This window comes from Acomys minous (assembly GCF_964271855.1).
Source record: "Acomys minous genome assembly, chromosome: 2".
NCBI classification, from domain to species: domain Eukaryota; kingdom Metazoa; phylum Chordata; class Mammalia; order Rodentia; family Muridae; genus Acomys; species Acomys minous.
The window spans coordinates 116050987-116070365 of record NC_140484.1 but is presented as its reverse complement, the minus strand read 5'-3'; the positions used below and the strand labels follow the sequence as shown (position 1 = coordinate 116070365).

At 50.6% G+C, this 19379-nt stretch overlaps 1 protein-coding gene across 4 annotated transcripts in view; it reads left to right on the top strand.

Moving 5' to 3' along the window:
- The window catches only part of CRTC3 (CREB regulated transcription coactivator 3), a 109438-nt gene extending 90606 nt beyond the window's left edge, over window positions 1–18832 (top strand). For 2 of the 4 annotated variants that reach the window (XM_084772434.1, XM_084772435.1), the window contains exons 11-15: window positions 2446–2744; window positions 7140–7340; window positions 7425–7505; window positions 9646–9748; window positions 10216–11072. In XM_084772434.1, coding sequence (XP_084628560.1) covers window positions 2446–2744; window positions 7140–7340; window positions 7425–7505; window positions 9646–9748; window positions 10216–10424 — 893 coding nt within the window. In that variant the 3' untranslated portion in view covers window positions 10425–11072. Of the gene's footprint in view, window positions 1–2445; window positions 2745–7139; window positions 7341–7424; window positions 7506–9645; window positions 9749–10215; window positions 11073–16944; window positions 17007–17966; window positions 18104–18635 lie in introns of those variants that run through there. The other 2 variants (XM_084772437.1, XM_084772436.1) reach the window with 2 other exon arrangements.
- The last annotated feature ends 547 nt before the right edge of the window (window positions 18833–19379 follow it).

Genomic DNA, 19379 nt, shown 5'->3' with positions numbered 1-19379 from the left:
ATCTGGGGCACCTTTGAATGAGAGTGACCACATCTCAGCGGCATGTTGTACCATCCTTTGTGCTGGCTGGCATCTGCTCTGGGGGTCGCAGTTCTGCTGCACCCCATTCTTCACTGTCTTCACAAGCCCACAGCTGCAGAGAATTTGGGGAGCAACAGTTAGGAGTTGAGAAATAGGTGCCATCCCACGCCATCTGAACAGTGTCAGCAGTTCTTACCAGCATATGGTGATCTTTTTCCATTTAATCCATTTCCTTCGCTCCTCCCAGTTCTCTACATATTTCAGAAGGACATTATTTTAAATTTTAGAAAATTTACAATGGGCATAATGAAAATATTTATATTTAACGTATGTAGATTAAGTAGAAGTCTACAACAGTCTCTTAGCTCCGAGTTTCTTTGATTTATTTCACAACAGAAACTCTCAAACCCATGAAGAGTTCTAGACTCAGAGCCTGAGCAGTTCCCCTTTTAGATGAATTTTCAGGGATCAAATGCCCAGGGTCACTGAAACAAAACAGCATTGCCCATAGCTCCCTTGGGTCTTGAGGAAAATGGCACCTGGAGGCTTTCCCCTTTGCTTCTAGCTGAAAACCTGGGTTCAGTCATTGACTGTCATTTTATGCAGAACGTCTGAGAGTGCCGTCTAGCTTTGCAGTGTCTGTGCTCACCTTTCCATGGATGGAGTGGTCGGATAACTCTCAGGATTCCACCGTGAACATCATTTCTAGCCTTGAAAATATTTTTTTTCCAGTTGATGAGATGGCTCAGTGCATAAAAGCACCTGTTGCCAAGCCTGCAAGCTGAGCTCAGTCCCCAGAACCCACGTTCACCTTTAGTGAAGGGAAAGAGCCAATCCCACAGAGCTGTCCTCTGACCTCCATGCGTGCCATAGCGTATGCGCCCTCCCCCCTCACATACACATCATGCACACTATCAGATAAAAATCTTGTGTTGGGTATGGTGGCCCAGACCTGCAATCCGAGCAGTTGAAGTGGAGGCAGGAAGGTTGGGCGTTCAGGGTCTTCCTCCGCTACAAGTTGAGTTCCACTCTGGCCTGGCCTACATGATAGATGCCCTGTCTCCATTTTTAAAAATTAAATTAAATCATAATAATTTTGCCAGCTAAATGATTGGTTTTGTAATTTCTTCATGTCTGTTATTTTTATCAAAGGGTTTTTGTTGTTGTTGTTGTTGTTTTGTGTGTGTGTGCATGTGCTCATGCAGGCACAGTGCACATATGGAAGTCAAGGGGCACTAGGTTTGGCACCAACTGCCTGTATCTACCAAGCCATTTGGCTGGCTGGTTTTTGTTTTTTTGAGACAGTCTTATGTGGCTGTGGCTGGCCTCCAGCCAACAGGTGTGAACACCTGGTTCTCATGCCTCTGCCTCCCAAGTGCTGTCCTTACTTGTTTCTGATGTGTTGTTGTTGTGGTTGTTGTTTAGCTCATGGTTCTAGAGATTGAGCCCTGAGCCTCAGGGATTCCATTCCGAGACAGTTTCTCAGTGTAGCCTTGGCTGTCCTGGACTCGCTTTGTAGATCAGACTGGCCTCGAACTCACAGAGATCCACCTGTCTCTGCCTCCCGAGTGCTGGATGAAAGGCGTGCACCACCACGCCTGCCTACAATCTTTTTTTTTAAATCAGCACAAACACTCATTTCTGCTTCTCAACTCTTAGCCTAAGAGCAGTGGACTGAGCTAACCGAGGATGTGGCCTGTTGAGGTAAAGGCGGCAGCAGCAGCAGCAGCAGCCTTCTTGTTCACAGAATGATGCTGTTCCACCCAGGGTTAAGCCAAGTGCCAAGGATCCAGTAGAGCACAGGACAGGGCCTCTAGCTTCCTGGGACGCCTCTCTTGGCATCCTGTACTAAGGAGACACCATTCCTAGCTGGACTTGTCCATGCTAAGAGTCACATCCCTTCACCTCAGAGAAACAAGGGGCTAGCAGAAATGTCCTTTTGCCTGAGTTGGGAAACACTGTTTAAAGGACGGTTTATAAAGAAGCAAGACTCAGAGTGGACTTTAAGGCTGAGGGGTGTAGGGAGGCAAGGGGTGTGTTCCCCAGGATTCAGAGGACCCCGGCCGGGTGAGGGCAGGTGAGCATAGAGGTTCTACATCTGCTGTGTAGCCCGAGGCGCCTTCCCTGAGCGGGGCCTGAGCTCGTCACTACCCTCCCGCTCCACCTTCCCCAGGGGTTGTTTTCCCAATCCTCTTCCTCTTTCAAGGCAGTAATTCTCTTCTCACTCAAGCTGGGTGCTTGGCAGCAGCTGTCTGTCTAAGAATGGTGTCTCATTGGTACACAGAGGCATTTCCAGTAGGAAAGCAGCCCAGAAACTCCTTCCCACGGACTCATCACACAGCTAGTAGGACGCTTTATTCCTTGGGAAACAGAAGCTTTGATCCAAAATCATAACAAGACACTTGTGGATTTGTTATCTTGCAGGTCTCCAGAGTTCTCGAAGTAACCCGTCCATCCAAGCCACACTCAATAAGATCACGCTGTCCTCGTCCCTCAACAGCCACCCACAGACGTCCGTGGCCAGCGCATCAGCGCTTCACCCCTCGCTCCGCCTCTTCTCGCTTAGCAACCCGTCTCTTTCCAGCACAAACCTGAGTGGCCCCTCCCGGCGCAGGCAGCCTCCTGTCAGCCCCCTCACACTCTCTCCTGGCCCTGAAGCCCATCAAGGTTTCAGCAGACAGCTCTCTGCAACCAGCCCCCTGAACCCCTATCCCGCCTCCCAGGTGAGAGAGACGTGTGCACCACCTAAATCCCGCAGGCTGAGCAGTAGATGGCCTTCCCTTCTCTGTCATCACCCTACGCATCCCTGAGCTGCCCTCACTTCTGTCCTCTTCCCAAAATAAGAGAGAAGGGTGTGCATGAGTCAGAATGCATTAATGATTTTCTTGTAGCAGGATTGCGATATTTATTGCCCGTAAGCAAATATTAAACAATTTGTTGTCACTAACTCATGACGTTGGGAAAGGGGTGCAGAATGAAAGGCAGCTCAATTAAAATTGCAAACTATATTTAAAAGAAAAAAATCAATCATTTACCTAATAACTACAGTAAGTCACAGAGAAAACTCCCCCCCCCCAAAAAAAAACCACTTCGTGTCCTGACACTTGAACATAGATTAACCTCTTCCCTCATTCTACTACATGCTTGGGAAGCAGCACTCTCCTTATGTAAAGTACTGGCTGTCTTGACAGTGGCAGCTCTCTAAAGGAGTCTGCTTAGAAAGAGACACGTTTGGAAGGCCCAGCCCATTGTGGACGGAGAGGAATGTCCCGTGGGCCGACGGACTTTGGGTTTCTGCTAACCTCTTAGGGCGGATCTCCCTAACTAATCACTAGTGACTACGTTTTGGTCCATTTGCCACACCCTAGACACATTCTAGCATCACTAGCACTCACTGCATCACTTATGTGAGTAATGTTTTACAAGGAGGAGATGGGAGAACACGAGGGAAGAAGTGAGGTGACCTGGTGATTAGTCACTCTCCTGGTTACTGGCAATGGGTTACCGACAGTGTGAGCAAGTTCTTCTGGAGAAGATGAGAGGGCACTTGGTAATTTTAAAAAATGTTTTGCGCTGGGCGTGGTGGCACTCGCCTTTAATCCCTGCACTCAGGAGGTAGAGGCAGGCGATTACTTGAGTTCGAGGCCAGCCTGGTCTACAAAGTGAGTCATCGACAGCCAAGGATACACAGAGAAACCTTGTTTCAAAAAAAAGAAAGAAAGACCACACACACACACACAAAACAATGTTTTTGTTTTTAAAATTTTAACTGGATTCCTTTTAGTTTTTCTTTGTAAGATTATTTTATGAGCTATAAAAGCCTTCTTTTTTGTTTTGTTTTGTTTTGTTGTTTTTTCGAGACAGGGCCTCTGTGTAGCCTTGACTGTTCTGAACTCACTTTGTAGACCTGGCTGTCCTTGAACTCACAGAGATCCACCTGCCTCTGCCTCCCAAGTGCTGAGATTAAAGGCATGCGCCACCACTGCCTGGCTTATAAAAGTATTATTGCTTTCTAGATTCATTTTAAGGGTAGAGAACATTGACTATCTAATATTTATTATTGTTATTATTTGTTTAACGTTTAGGTTTAGAAACTGCCTTACCCATACACATAGTTTCAAAAAGCAAGTGGTTCTGAAGGGCTGGTTTTGAAATAACAGTTGTCTCCCCTAGCCGTTAACCACATTGTCCACTGCCTGGAGTTGGCTGTTTCCAACCGTTTAGTAATCTCTTTGGTATAAACATGTTATTTTGTTCAGGACTTTTGCTGTTAAGCATTATCTAATGACATCCTGCCATCCAAGATCGGCATTTAGTTTTCTCTCAACACTGCCACAGCCCCTTTCACACACACCTGCTCAGGTTGCGCATTGGCTGTCATTTCAGCCAGAGCAGTATGTGGTGTTTGTGCTTCTGTAGCTACAGTGATGTCATCAGACTTGACCCCGTAGCACAGGGTGAAATGAGAAAGCGAGCATTTTTTTTTTCTCCCAGATGTTAATGTCCTGCTCTTTGGTGTTGGTCTGGCTTTCTAGCTAAGCATTGCTAGTTCAGGCCCAAACTCTTGGTGTTAGGATAAGCTTAACACATTTCAAACATCCTCTGCAAGCCTTGGGGAAAGAGTGCAGGTGCCTCACATGACTGTCAGATGTCATCATTCTGCCTTCCACTTAGTTAATAGTTGGGCTGGATAGTGATGTTTCTATGTGGGACTTTGAGTGTATTGCTTGGCTATGCCAGCAGTAGGCCTGGCATGGCGCCTCCCTCACTCCTCGGGAGGCCTGCAGGGTATTCCTTCCTGTCCCCAGGGTTGTGAAACATTGAGATAATGTCACTTGGTATTCCTTCCTGTCTCCGGGGTTGTGAGACGCTGAGATAATGTCACTTGGAATGAGTCTGGAGGTTTCTTATGTCTGGAAACTTATGTCCATCATTTCTGGGAATTTCAATTATTTCTTCAATGACACTTCCCTTGGGTTTTCTCAATTCTCTCAGGAAATCCTGTTGTACAAATGTTGAATACCATGAAAATTTTCTCTAATGCTCTTATTTTCTTCTCTCAACTCCCATCCCATCTCTCTCTCTCTCTCTCTCTCTCTCTCTCTCTCTCTCTCTATCTATCATGTAGGCCTTGGCACACATACGGAGATCAGAGGACAACTTTTGGGAGTCGGTTGTCTCCTTTTCACCATGTGGGTCTGGGCAACCACTCTCAGATTGCTAGGGTTGGTGGCATCTTTATCTGCTGAGTCATTCTGCTAGCCCCTCATTTTCCTTTCTGGAAGATTCTTGCTCTATCTTCCAACTCTTGTTTTGACTTTTCTGCTTTTGATCCTCTTTGTGAGTTTCCAAAAGTTCTTCTCTTTCTCATTTACTGAATGTTCCTTTTGTGTGTGTTATCATGCATAGTCCATGGGTGTAGTGATTTTCCTCTCTTTGAGACTTCCTGGAAGTAGTTTCCTAACTTCTTTTATTTTTATAATGGAGTTTTTCTTTTGTTTTTGTTCTTCCCTCCCTCCTTTCTTTTCTTTTTTTGTTTTTGTTTTTGGCCAGAGCCATACTATATGGCCCAGGCTATATATAGAAATATATTCCAAATATTCTAATATGTATGTCTAAAGAGAAGGTTTTTTTAATTAAATAATCAAGTGAAGGGCTTTGTACATGCTAGATGAATTAGGTATACTATTGAGCTACATTTTAAAATTTTTTAATTTTTCTTATTTACTTACTTGGGTTTTTTGTTTGTTTTTGTTTTGTTTTGTTTTTGAGACAGGCTTTCTCTGTGTAGCTCTGGCTGTCCTGAACTCAGTCTGTATGCCAGGTTGGCCTTCAGCTCAGAGATCTGCCTGCCTCTGCCCCGAGTACTGGGATTAAAAGTGTGCCCCCACCACACCAGGCCAATTTAAGCGTTTTTAAAATAGCCTAAATGTTATGAAAGTACATTTATTTCCCCACTTCTTTCTTCCCAAGTTTCTGATCTGTGCCTGTTTGGGCCCTGGGTCATGCTGGGTACTCTGCCCTCCTGGAGATGAGGTGGTGTGACAGTCCTTGGCGCACTCCCTCCATTTACGAATAGGACATGGATCTCAGCACTCGGGAGGCAGAGGCAGGTGGATCGCTGTGAGTTTGAGGCTAGCCTGGTCTACAGAGTGAGTCCAGGACAGCCAAGGCTACACAGAGAAACCCAGTCATGAAAGAACAAGAACAACAAAAAGAACAAGACCCGAAGTTGCTGCCAGGCCACTCTAATAGGAGGAGCGTGCTGAGGTGTACGCCTCCCTCATGACAGAAGCGGCTCTCTCACTTCCACGGGAGCCTCTGTCGGAGGTTCTAGGACACTTGTTCAGAGACTCTCAGGCCGGTACAGAGTCTCTTGAGTACTACTATGCTTGCCTGATACTTGCTCATGTGTCTAGACATCAGTTGTTGGGAGCCAAGTTGGAGGTAGATAGCTCACCTTTTCGCATGCAGAGACCTTACCTCTACTCTCCAGCCTCTGCTCTCCTGGCTAGTATCAGGGAGGGCAGCTAGGTGCCCCCACAAACCCTGACCAACTCTCCTGGCTTAACTTCAACCCCTGATCCATCCTGTTCCCAAACCTGGAGCTTTTGAGGGCTGTGGTCATGTGACCCAGATGTCCCCTAGGCTCTCCTTGTTGATGACTTCACACTTGGCCTTCTCTGGTGGTTTACAAATCCTTCTGCCATTTTGTTGCCATTTTCTTTTCCCCCATAATTGTTCTCCTCCTCTTGATATTGTTCATGGTTTGCTTTGGTTTATGTTCACTGTCGTTAGTGTTCTGGTAGAGTTTAGGATGGTACTGTAGCCAAGTCCTTTTTTCAGTCTTCTGTCTCTCACTCACAGTTGTAGCTTTAAAAACAAAACAAGACATTAGTGCACTGAGAATACAGAGGAAATTAGCTATATTCTTGTTTGGTCAAGCAATAGACATGTCACCGATAGGAAATGCTTTCTGGGGTGTGAAGCTATGCTTCGAAAGAACAGAAGCAGGCGTCTCAGCAGGGCAGGGGAAGCCGGCTCTCCTCCCAACTGGCCTTTCCTAATCCTCAGCCTGATCACTTGGAAGCTAATGAGCCACATGGTTTGTTTCACAGATGATGTCCTCAGAGCAGAGCCCACTTTCCTTCCTGCCTGCAGATGCTCAAGCCCAAGTGTCCCCACCGCCCCCTTATCCCACACCCCAGGAGCTGCCTCAACCACTCCTGCAGCAGCCTCATGCCCAGGAACCCCCTCCTCAGCAGCCCCAGGCAGCCCCCTCCCTGCCACAGTCAGACTTTCAGCTCCTCACTGCCCAGGTAAGTCCCTGTGGGGCATGATGGGGTGGGAGTGCTTAGTTCATCTGAACTCCAACTCTAATAGTTACCTCCTTAATCTCAAAGGGCTCATCTCTGACCAACTTCTTCCCAGATGTGGGCTTTGACCAACAGCCCATGAGGCCCGGCCCTGCCTTCCCTCAACAGGTAAGCAATTGCCTGTGTCCTTACCTTCCTTGATGTATAAAATGCACCATCAAGACCTTTCTGTGTATAGACCACTTCAGCAAAACAGGAAAGGCACATGTCTCATGGCCAGGAGATCCTGGTATCTTCCCTCTCGCTCTGGACTGATGTGGCTGCCTTATGCCTTGTGCCTTGTGTGTGCAGGTCTCAGCCAAGGAACTGTCTGAGCCGTGCGTGCTGGGTCTTGATAGCACTCTAGTCCTAGAGTTAGGAAGATGAGTCAACAAAGCACAGATGTGAGTTCCATCCCCAAAACCTACGTTTAAAAAGAAGTGGACACCAGGCATAGTGGTGCACACCTTTAATCCCGGCCCTTGGGGGTGTAGATGCAGGCAGATTTATGTGAGTTTGTGGCCAGTTTTGGGTACCTAGCAAGTTCAGACTAGCCAGGGCTACATAATGAAACCACCTTTCAGAAAGGGGGCGGGGAAGCTGGAGAGACGGCTCAACAAGTGAGAGCACTTGCTGCTCTTCCAGAGGCCCCAGGCTGGTTCCCAGAACCCACATGACAGCTTATAACTTCCTGTAACTCAAGTTGTAGGGGATCTGGCATCCTCTTCTGGCCTCCTCAGACGCTGGGCATGCATATGGTACATATACATGTGTGTAGGCAGACACTTACACACATAAAAATAAATATTTTGAGAACAAAAGATAAAGAAATTCCTGTTGTGATTGTGGACACTCATAGTCCCATCACTGGGACACCAAGGACAGATAATCACTTGGGCTTTCTGGCCAGCTAGCCACACCAAGGCCAGTGAGAGACTTTGTCTTGAATATCAAAGGTATGGCATCTGAGGGATAACACCCAAGGTTGTTTTCTGGCCTCTAGTGCACACACAGTACAGGTGTTCTGAAGGACAGCAAGGCATACCTGGCCCAGTAGTAGAGTTAGAAAATCGTGTAGCACTGTGCCAGCTGGGGCCACAGCCTTCTAGGAGAGCTCAGCCCAGGGTTAGGATGGAGGAGGTTCCTTCCACAGAGCAATTTCATACGGCCACTTTATTTTGCTTGTGTGTGTGTGTGTGTGTGTGTGTGTGTGTGTGTGTGTGTGTGTGTTGTTTTTGGTTTTTTTCCTCAAGACAAGGTTTCTCTTATAGTACTGGCTGTCCTGGCCTCACTTTTGTAGACTAGGCTGTTCTTGAACTCACAGAGATCTGCCTGCTTCTGCCTCCCTAGTGCTGGGATGACAGGCATGCGCCACCATGCCTGGCTACGGCTTTTGTGTTTGTAATACCTCTGGATTTTAGTGTTTAGTAAGGATAAGTCAGGCTCCAGAATGAATTTAAAAGTGAAGGAAGGACTGACCCATCTCCGAAACTTGATAATAGTAAAACAGATATAGGTAGCTATTGCCAAGTAGGCTTCAGTGGTGCCCTGTGGCAAGAGCAAGTGGTCCTCTCCTCTGGTGTTTTATTGCTCTTACTGTTTTGTATTTGTGGTGCTGGGCAACAAACCCAGGGTTTACTACATGCCAGGCCAGCACTCTAGCACTGAGCTACATCCAGCCCTACCTCACTGTTTATAAAGTATCCTCTCGGGCTAGGTGAGGATTGGCGTTTCCCTCTAAAGCATTTGAGCCCTTTCTTTTGAGAAACTTTTAAAAATGGTTTTAAAAATTACTTTCAACAAAGATTCCTGAATCAGACCCCAATTGTAAGCCGCACTCAGAGACTTTGCCCTAGAGAGACGCTGGTGCGAGTGACGGGAAGGCTTTTCCCCTCTCTCATATCCTCGGAAGCCAGAGAGCCCACTTTTTCCCTGACGACAGAGGCGACCTCTGAGAGGCTCCCACAGGCCTTGGTGAGGCTGAGGAGCAGGGATCTCTGAGACTCGGAGTCTGAAACTATGGCCACTTCAGTCTCCTGCTCCACAGTCTTCTGCTCATAGCCAGTCAGCTATGGGGTCATGTGGCAGTGTGTGGGCGGAGAAACGCCACCACATTGTGGTCCTCACAGCCGCCTGAAGCCTGTGCGTGTTGTGCGTGTGTTCCCACACAGCAGAGCCTGTGGGGATGCTAGCTGGAAGGGCCGCGCTGCTCTTGCCCACACTGTGGGAGCAGAGCTCCTGCCCTCAGTGTGGCTTTTGATGCTTCCAGGTGCCTTTGGTGCAGCAGAGCCACCGAGAACCACAGGACGCGTGTCACTTGAGACCAAATCTGTATTCCAACTGTGGGAACTTCCCGAACCCCATCCTGACAGGTGAGTGTGGGCCACCCCTCAGCTTTCTCATTGGTCTCAATTCAGTGTTTTTACCTCCATAGGATAGGTTAAAGCATACAGCATTACCTAAATGAAATCCCCTGAGTCAGCCTGACTTTTAAGATGCAAGTATTAGTCTCAGGTGGCTAAAACCCATTCAGAACGGAAAAGAACCTATAAAATGTCAGAGATTTAGCTAGGCGTGGCAGTACGTATCTGTATGTATTCAAGCACCTGGCGAGCTGAGATGGAAAGACCCCTTGAGGCTGGGGCCAACTAGGCTACACACATACTGAGACTCTGAGAAAAAACGTTGACTCCAGGGGCAAGAGCTGGAGGCCTGGGAGTGGTCAGTGCATGGGTGCTCACTGTCCTGTCTGGGAAGATGACAGGAGAGCATGCTGGGAACTGTCGCTCTTTAGAAGCCTCAGTCTCCAGTCTCCAAATCTCCTCTCTGCCCCTTTTAGAAGAGACAAGCACCAGCCTGTTCAAAGGCCTTAGTGGGGGGCTGTCGGGCATGCCTGAGGTCAGCCTGGACATGGATACTCCGTTCCCACTGGAAGAGGAGCTGCAGATCGAACCCTTGAGCCTGGATGGACTCAGCATGTTAAGTGACCCCAGCATGGGCCTGCTGGACCCCTCTGTGGAGGAGACATTTCGAGCTGACCGGCTATGAGCAAACGACTGTGGACCAGGGGACGGAAGTGGCCAGAGTAAGCTAGAGTGGAGCCAGCAAACACCATGATGCTTGTCACGAACATGGAGGGAGCCATGCTGCCCCAGCTCTCGCCGAGGCCCCAGTTCAGATGGCATGGCTTTTTTAGACACAGCTGGACCCTGCCTCTCCGGCCTGTGGCTCCAATTGCACTGCTGCGGGCTGGCTGTTCTGGAGCGTCTGGTGGCCAGGAAGCCCACTGTGTCACCCTTAAGTCTTCTTATTGGCCACCAGGCAATGTGTAAATGTAGGAAATGGTGGGTAGCAGATAGCGTTCTCAGCACTCCAAACCTCAGATCCCAGTCAGCACTGAAGACTGGACCAGCGCAGGAGGCAGGTGGGGGCCACAGGCCTGTGCAGTCAGCTCAGTGTCACACAGCGGTACCAGAGCACCATGATGCCTTACTGTCTGACTGCCGAGGCCAGGCACCCTGCAGCCGGTGGGTGTTCTGGGCCTCGCCATCGCTCCGTCACATGGCCGAATCAAATGAAGAAGCTTAGCCACCTGTCCCGCGCAAGCTTTAGTTAGGCAAACAGTGCGGTTTGCTTCCTCTGGGGTGTGGTCTCTTTTCTGCCGCCTTTCTGTATGCAACCTTTCCCTCCCTGGAAACAGGGTAAGCCTAAAAAGGACAGTGCTCCTTCTGGGAGACTGAGGAGGAAGAGGAAGCTGCAGGTGTGTCTCCTGCACAAGATGCCCTCCATCTTAGGCCTGACACCGTCCAGCCTCCCTCCCATCAGTGCACAGCAGCTGAGCGCCCTCTTTCTCCCCAGCTTTCTCTGTAGACCCCAAGTTTAATGTAATTCCTACTAGACTGTAAGCTTCAAAAGGGCAGGAACTGTGCCTTGTTCTTTATTGAACCCTAGCGCCCACCAAGTGCCTGCTAGGGATGAGGCATGGGTGGGTGAGCGTCTGTGCCTCGTGGTGGGGCAGTCTAACCCGTGCCCGCTCCACTCCCTGCTCAAGCTCAGAGCTTCAACCCTCTCACACTGGTGCCTTCGACTCATACCCACTTGAATATGCCTTAACACTAGATGGCCAGATCAGTCACTAGGCTCAGCAGCCACGCTCCTTGGGGTCATGCCCCTCAGCAGCTAGGTGGGAGTCATCCAGTGAGTGCATCTGGAATGGCCCATCACACCAAAACCTCCAAGTGTGGGACACCAGGCGTCCTGACTGGGCCCCCGCAGCATAATCTTCCCACTCAGACCCATGTTTTTTTCTAAATTGCTTAAAATAGAGGTGCATACTCTGAGGTTAAGAAATGAGGCCGGATTCATTATTCGTTAACACCTTATCATACAGTAATTTGAGCAGATTCTACTACCACCTGCCTCCCAACCCTGCAGGGGCAAAGTGGTGATGCCCACTCCGCACACAGGGAAGGAGCCAGGCATGAGGAGACAAGAAGCCCCGAAGGAGAATCTTTGCTTGGACAGCTGTTGCCCTTCCTGGAGACATAGGGATGTAGCTGAAGGTCAGTGACTGTCCCACCCAGGAAAGCAAGGATGGGCTTAGAAGGAAGCTGACAGACACATCTGTGCCTATGGCAAGAAGGGTCTGCAGCCGGGAAGCTGGCTCCCTCTACCTCTCCACGTCTTGCCCACATCTTTTCTTCTTAGGCCTTCTTTACGGGTCCTCAAGCAGCCCTGATGGTGGTGTGCTGCCCCTTCCTGGAGGACCCAAGAATTCTGCACTGGCTAATTGGGAAACCCAATTAGAATTCTCTCCCCTCAATTCTACCCCCAGAAGATGCCCCTGGCCTCTGCTTACAAGCCTTATTCCCAGTGAAGCTCTCATACACTCAATGCCTGAGGTACCCCAGAAGAGGTGACTCTGCACTCCTTGTGCTGCCCAGCACCCCATCGTGCCGCCACCCCCAACCCCACCCCTGCCAGCTCCTATGTGAGAGGCCCATGAGGCAGGGATCAGTGCTGATGTAAGAGTTTAGAGAAAGGGGGCCCCCAGCACAATCTGCTCTCTGCTTTGTGCTTTATCCATGGGGTCATGGCATGCGGGTGGGGGCAAGACCTGCCTTGCACCAGGAGACCCCATGCCCCCATGCCCTGCTCTGCACTGCACCTGGGCCATTCACCAGCTGCTGGGGAAGGGCCGGCTGTGGGGAAGCAGCACTGACTTAACCCTGCCCTTAAGCCCATCAGCCTGACCTTTTCCTGTGAGAAGCTTTAAGCCACTGGAGAGCCCACCCTGTCTAGATGGTGTTGAGGACACCAGGAGGCAGCATCAACCTAGCCCAGCCCTGAACGCCTGCACTCGCTGCTGCCTTTGTGACAAACCTGTCTTAGGCCTCAGCACTGAAGTGGCTCCAGGCTTTCCCCAAGCCTACTTGTCAATGTTTTCCCTTTGTCACATCAGCTGTACTCACCTCCTAGCAGTGCGGCGGTTGTGGGGTTTAAGATATGAGTGTGAAGCGTGTCTAGATGAGTTCTCCTTCGCCCTGCTCCCTTTCTCCCAAGTCTACTGTATATTATCTGAGCTGAGAGGTCGTGTATTCATGCTCATGCGCATATCTGAAGACATTTCCTGTTGGGACTCTTCTGATGTATGCACAGATGGTTCCCAGCATTTCCGCTGCTCTAGGATGGGGCCATCCCAGCAGCTGATCAGACTTCCCGCCAGTGCCCTAGCTCCCAGCCCTTTGTTAAGCAATATTGAAAGAGTGGACTTTGTATAAAGTGGCTTCCAAGTTTTATAACGCATCATTTTACATCTTTCGTAATTAAAAGCAGCACCGTATGGTTGTATCTGCTCTCGGTGTTTCTCTTTGGCGTCGGGTGTACGGTGCATCTCAGCTTCTCAGGCTGTCTTTGTCTACTTGGCTGGCAGTTGCTGATTTGTGATGCCGTCTTCTGGCTGGGTCCTGTGCCAGCCCACTTAGTCAGCTTTCTCACTATGTATGCAAGGTGCACCGTCCCTCTGAAACTGGGTAACAAGGACAGGGCACCCTGGATGGCTCAGTCTTCTGCCTCCTCCTGCCTCTGCCAAAGGTCCCACCCCTTACCCCAGCTGCTCTGTCCCTGGCCTTGACCCATCTTCCCTTCTGCTCTCAGCATAAGCTGCCTCCCCTTCAGAGGCACACTCCCTCAGCCACCTGGAGTGCTTGTCTTAGGGGCAACTCCTGAGATCTCCCTCAGAAATCCCGCTTCTGCCCAGGATCTGGAGAGTTCATCTTAGCCCTGACGCGCACACACCCTGTCCTGGGACCCACTGTGAACTCCACCCTTCTCTTGGCAAGCTTGACCTCTTCCGATCCCGTTTTTCTTCCGTCTGACTTGGACCCCACAGTTGTAGCCTCTAGGATGTCCCCAGAAAGCTGTCTTTGCTCTGACTGCCCACACCTGGCCCTTTCCCTTCAGAAACTGCACGCCCACGCTGCCCACTTACCCAGGCCTCTGCTTGTGAAGCTCTCTTACCCAGCCACCATAAGCAGGCAGGAATAGCTCTGTCCCTCCTCTGCTCCCTAAACTGGCCCAAGTCTCTCTCACTGCCTTATTCTCCTCCTCCTCCTCCTCCTCCTCCTCCTCCTCCTCCTCTTCCTCCTCCTCCCCCTCTCCTCCCCCCAACCCCCCCAACCGATGCCTCTGCCTAATCTGAATTTATTTTCCATGTGCTCTTCCTCCAAGAACTGCCTACCCCTCACCCCCAGACCCTCTACCTCAGCCTGTGCATCTGCCTCAGTCTCCTCCCTAGGACAGAAAGCAACCAGCCTTTCCTCAAGTCCCACTTGCCCTCACACCACAGCCTGGCCCCTTCCTTTCCCAGACCACAGCTCAACACAGCCATCGTCTCCCACACCCGGCTGCGAACACCCTTGCCTGTGCACACCGAATGCTTCTGGCCTCGTCCAGGTCCTGCCCTGTGTTACTTACCCTGACCCTCCCCTGACACGGATGCCCTTTCTTCAGTCCCTGTCTGGCTCCAGTAAACCTTTCCTGTTCTCCACTCAGGTCCACAGTCTTATATGGTCCCTCCCCACTGCCATCTACTTTCTCCAAGCTTTCGCCCCTGATCCTCTGTCCCCACTTACCTGTCAGCTCAGACTCCCCCACATGCCACCTCACCTACCATGCAGAAGCATGGCCTTTATAAATCTCCGAGTGAGGGCTGGAGAGATGGCTCAGAGGTTGAGAGCACTGGCTGTTCTTCCAGAGGACCCCGGTTCAATTCCCAGCACCCACATGGTGGCTCACAGTTGTCTGTAACTCCAGTTCCAGGGGATCTGACACCCTCACACAGACACACATGCAGGCAGAATACCAGGGCACATAAAAATATTGTTTTGTTTGTTTTTTTTTTTAATTAAAAAAAAAAAAACCAGGCGGTGGTGGTGCACGCCTTTAATCCCAGCACTAAGGAAGCAGAGGAAGGGAGCTCTGTGAGGTCGAGGTCAGCCTGGTCCACAAAGTCCCGAACAGCCAAGGCTGCACAGAAAAACTCTGTCGCGAAAAACCAAAATAAAAATAAAAATAAGGGGCTGGAGAGGTGGCTCAGAGGTTAAGAGCACTGGCTACTCTTCCAGAGGTCCTGAGCTCAATTCCCAGCAACCACATGGTGGCTCACAACCATCTATAGTGTGATCTGATGCCCTCTTCTGGCTCACATGCAGGCAGAATACTGTATAAATAATAAACAAATGAAAAAAGTAAAAGTAAAAATAAATGTGTATAAGAAAGCATTCCTCACCAGGCAGTGGTGGCGCACGCCTTTAATCCCAGCACTCAGGAGGCAGAGGCAGGCGGATCGCTGTGAGTTCGAGGCCAGCCTGGTCTACAAAGTGAGTCCAGGACAGCCAGGGCTACACAGAGAAACCCTGTCTCGAAAAACCAAAAGGAAAAAAGAAAAAGAAAGCATTCCTCATTATCTACTTCCCACACCCACCTGCCTTGAGAACAGGGGTCGTGGTGTTGACCTTACCGTCACATCCCAGTGCTTGCCGCGCAGTCAGAGCTCAGTCTGCACCCTCAGCTGCGGAGCCCCCGCTCTCTGTGTCACAGTTGTCATCCCGGTACTCAAGCTGCAGACAAGCCATTCTCGCCACGCTTTTCAATCCAGCCTGAGCCCCACTGGGCCACTCAGAACCCCCTTCTCTGCCTCCCTCCTCACCCCTGCTTCACCCGGCAGCCTGCGGCCCCTCCTCACCCCTGCTTCACCCGGCAGCCTGCGGCCCCTCCTCACCCCTGCTTCACCCGGCAGCCTGCGGTCCCCTCCTCACCCCTGCTTCACCCGGCAGCCTGCGGCCCCCTCCTCACCCCTGCTTCACCCGGCAGCCCGCGGCCCGCTCCTCACCCCTGCTTCACCCGGCAGCCCGCGGCCCCCTCCTCACCCCTGCTTCACCCGGCAGCCCGCGGCCCCCTCCTCACCCCTGCTTCACCCGGCAGCCTGCGGCCCCCGCCTCACCCCTGCTTCACCCGGCAGCCCGCGGCTCCCTCCTCACCCCTGCTTCACCCGGCAGCCCGTGGCTCCCTCCTCACCCCTGCTTCACCCGGCAGCCTGCGGCCCCTCCTCACCCCTGCTTCACCCGGCAGCCTGCGGCTCCTCCTCACCCCTGCTTCACCCGGCAGCCTGCACCTACGCTCTACAGAGTGGTAAATTTTTTCCATATTTTTTGCTCATCCTCTGAGAGTTCCGTACATGTATACAATGTATATTGATTTCCTAACACCACCGCTCCCCTCCCACCTCCTCCCAGAGCCCACCACTACCTCCCCCTCCCAGCTCATTTCCCCTTTTCTTAGCCCATGGAGTCTGATGGGTGAGGTGCTGTCTTAACCTGCATAGGTGTACAGCCAGCCACTGGGACACGGGCATCCTAACAGGGGCCACTTCCTCTCGGAGGGACAGATTCTATTCCATCTCTGTACCTCTAAAATGAAACAGACACCCCATTTCATGACACTGGGGTGGGTGAAATGAACTTGCACAGTTCAAGAACTTAAAATTGTACCTAGCACTTAGTAATACATCCGCCAATGTCATTTCTTACAACTATTTATTACATGCGTCTGTCCCTTTAAGGGCAGTATGTACCGATGCTTAAGCGAATGAGGTTTGTATAACACCTGATTTGAAGTTCCAAATACTAGCACTGGAGGAGTGCGCTAAATGGACTTCACTGTGGTCCGTGCGGCTATGGAAAGTAAGGACTTAAGAGGGCCTGTGTCCCCACGTGGACACTAGATGGAGCTAAGGGTGTGTGAGTGATTCTTGGGACCTGGAAACAACCAGAGAGCCACTTGATCCCTTCGGTCTCTGAAGAGTGATATCACTAAGGACTGAGTCCCACGGTGACAGAAGGTCATCAGCATCCTTAGTGGCCACTACAGATGGCCAGACATCCCTCCCAGCAACCAAAAAGCAATGCAGGGCAAGGTTCAGGGTCACCTTGCCTCCAGTGAGGGCCCCAAGGGCCTGGCCCTGAGGAGACTGACTCCTAGGCCTCCTGCTTTTTTGTCTCTGTATTAGCCCTGGCACCAGACTCCCAAGGCTGGAAGGTGGACCCCGAAGCCGACCACACTGGTGTACAGGTAGGCCAACACTCAGGTGGCCAAGGCCAACCCCAGCTGTATAAGGTTGGAGACAGCCTGGGCTACATGATAACCCTGTCTTGGGGGAAGGGCGGAATGCACAAGCACACATGCACGCACAAACGCACTGGAAAGAGAACTGGCTGCTTTTCCAAAGGGCCCAGTCTCAATTCCCAGCACCCACATGGCAGCTCACAACCAACCATCCATGACTTTAGTTCTAGGGCATTCCATACCCTTTTCTGGCCTCTGTAGGCACTGGCTGTGTGTGTTCTACAGACACATGCAAGAAAAACACCCATAGCCATAAAATAAAAAATTCGTGCCAGGCGGTGGTGGTACAAGCCTTTAACCCCAGCACTCGGGAGGTAGAGGCAGGCAGATTGATGTGAGTTTGAGGCCAGCCTGGTCTACAAAGCAAGTCCAGGACAACCAAGGCTGTACCGAGAAACCCTGCCTTGAAAAACCAGAATAAACAAATAAATTTGTTTTGCAAAATTGAGAAATGTTTAAAAAGGGCTTTACTGGCCCAGGAAAGGATGTGAAGCCCTGAATTTGATCTCCATCTCTGGAGGGAAGAAAAAGCTCTGATTTTATAAAGGTAACCACCCATTCTTTCGCACAAACGCAAAGCAGCACCAAGCAATACCAGCAGCTTTCAAGTGGTTGGGAACCTGGAACTCCCAGACATAGTCAGAGCTGACACGCAGACAGCCGCAGTGGAGATGTCTGCACCATGGACAGCAGAGAAGAGGGCAGGCGGGTATGGGAATAGGTCCTTGTCATAGTGTGCTTTTTAGAAGGGGGGGGGGGTAAAAAAACAAATTCAGCTTAACAGAACAAAAGGAAATCTAAACCCACTGGATGAAGTCACCAAGCCACAAAGAGTCAGATGCCTCTTAGGTCTCTAAGGGATTTTCCGAAGAAAAACACTGAGTGGTTTGATTTGTGCTTTGACAGGTTGGGGCCGCAGATGGCATCTCCCTACAACCTGAGGTTTGGAGAGAGGAAATGAGCTCATCACCACTTCCTAGCTCCCTCCCCTCCCAAATTTTATGAGTTTGAGTTTTCACATTGTCAAAGCTTATACTATGTACATCCTGTCCGGTAACCTTCGTTCCCACCATTGTTTGGCTCGGGTTCAGGGTGTGGATTCTGTGCCCCCGTCGTCCTTTCAGAATGGGCTTCCGGTCCTCAGGTGTGTGTGTGTGTGTGTGTGTGTGTGTGTGTGTGTGTGTGTGTGTGTGTGTGTGTTCATTCCTCTTACGGCTTTGTCATCAGGGGCTGGGCTGGTCACAGCCATGGCGGGAGGGGAGGGGGGGAGGGGGGGTGTCCTGGTCACTAGGCTGCAACCTAGTAGTGAGGCAGACATTTTACAGCAGATGATTTATGCCCAATGTCAGGGGAAAATGGATAGAAAATCCCACCGTCATTGTGCCTCCCGATACGACTACGTGCTCAGAGCTGGAGTCCTGAACTTTAGAGTTGGTGATGGAAGGTTAAAGTTTTAGAATTTGGAGCTAAAGAAAATAGCTGGGCTGTCCTGAGCAGGAGGCAGGCATGGTGCTGGGTGCTGCTTAATTGGGACCTGGGAGGTCAGACCTGGATTAGACACAGTTCTCACCTCAGGTTGCCACGAGCCGGCTGTGGTAGCACACGCCTGTAACCAAGCGCTTGAGAGGTAGAGGCAGGAGGAGCGGAACCTGTAGCTGGTCATCTGCTACACAGTGAGTTCGAGGCCACCCTCGGCTGCCTGGGACTCTGACTCAAAAAACAAAAAGGAGAAAAGAAAGAGAAAATGAATCTCTGGAACTTTCCATTTACTACTTCCGGGCTGTGATTGCCAACACATAACTGCAGCTGCAAAAAGTGACACCATGGCTAAGGACAGACTGCCTTTTTTTTTTTTTTTTTGGTAGGAGGGAGCAGCAGAGAGAAAACTAAACAGTTGTCCAAGGATAAACAAGAGCCCTGGAGAAGGAAATCTTAGCTTCTTCATGAAGTGCCCAACAGGAGGGGCCCCAGAGAAGGAGCAGGAGGAGCCAGAGTGCCTGGGCACCGCAGCTGTGGGCTAGGCTCCGCAAACTGCTCACCAGTGTCTTCCTGTGATAGCCCAGACCCTTGTGTTAACATGCATTGCCCAAACCAGACCCTTCTGAGAGTGAAAAGAAACGCCCACACACTAGGGTCAGGACCAGAGAAGCAAACAGCTTCTCCAACTCAGGAGCAGATACAAGGCAGTGTTGTTCAGGGCCTAAGCACAGGGGCTCAAGTCTGGCCTCTGTCCATCACTGTGAAAAAGAGGCAGGTGGGTGGCTGCTCTGTGTCTCAGGTTTTTCATCAAATGAGAGAGATGCTCCACCTCACAGTATC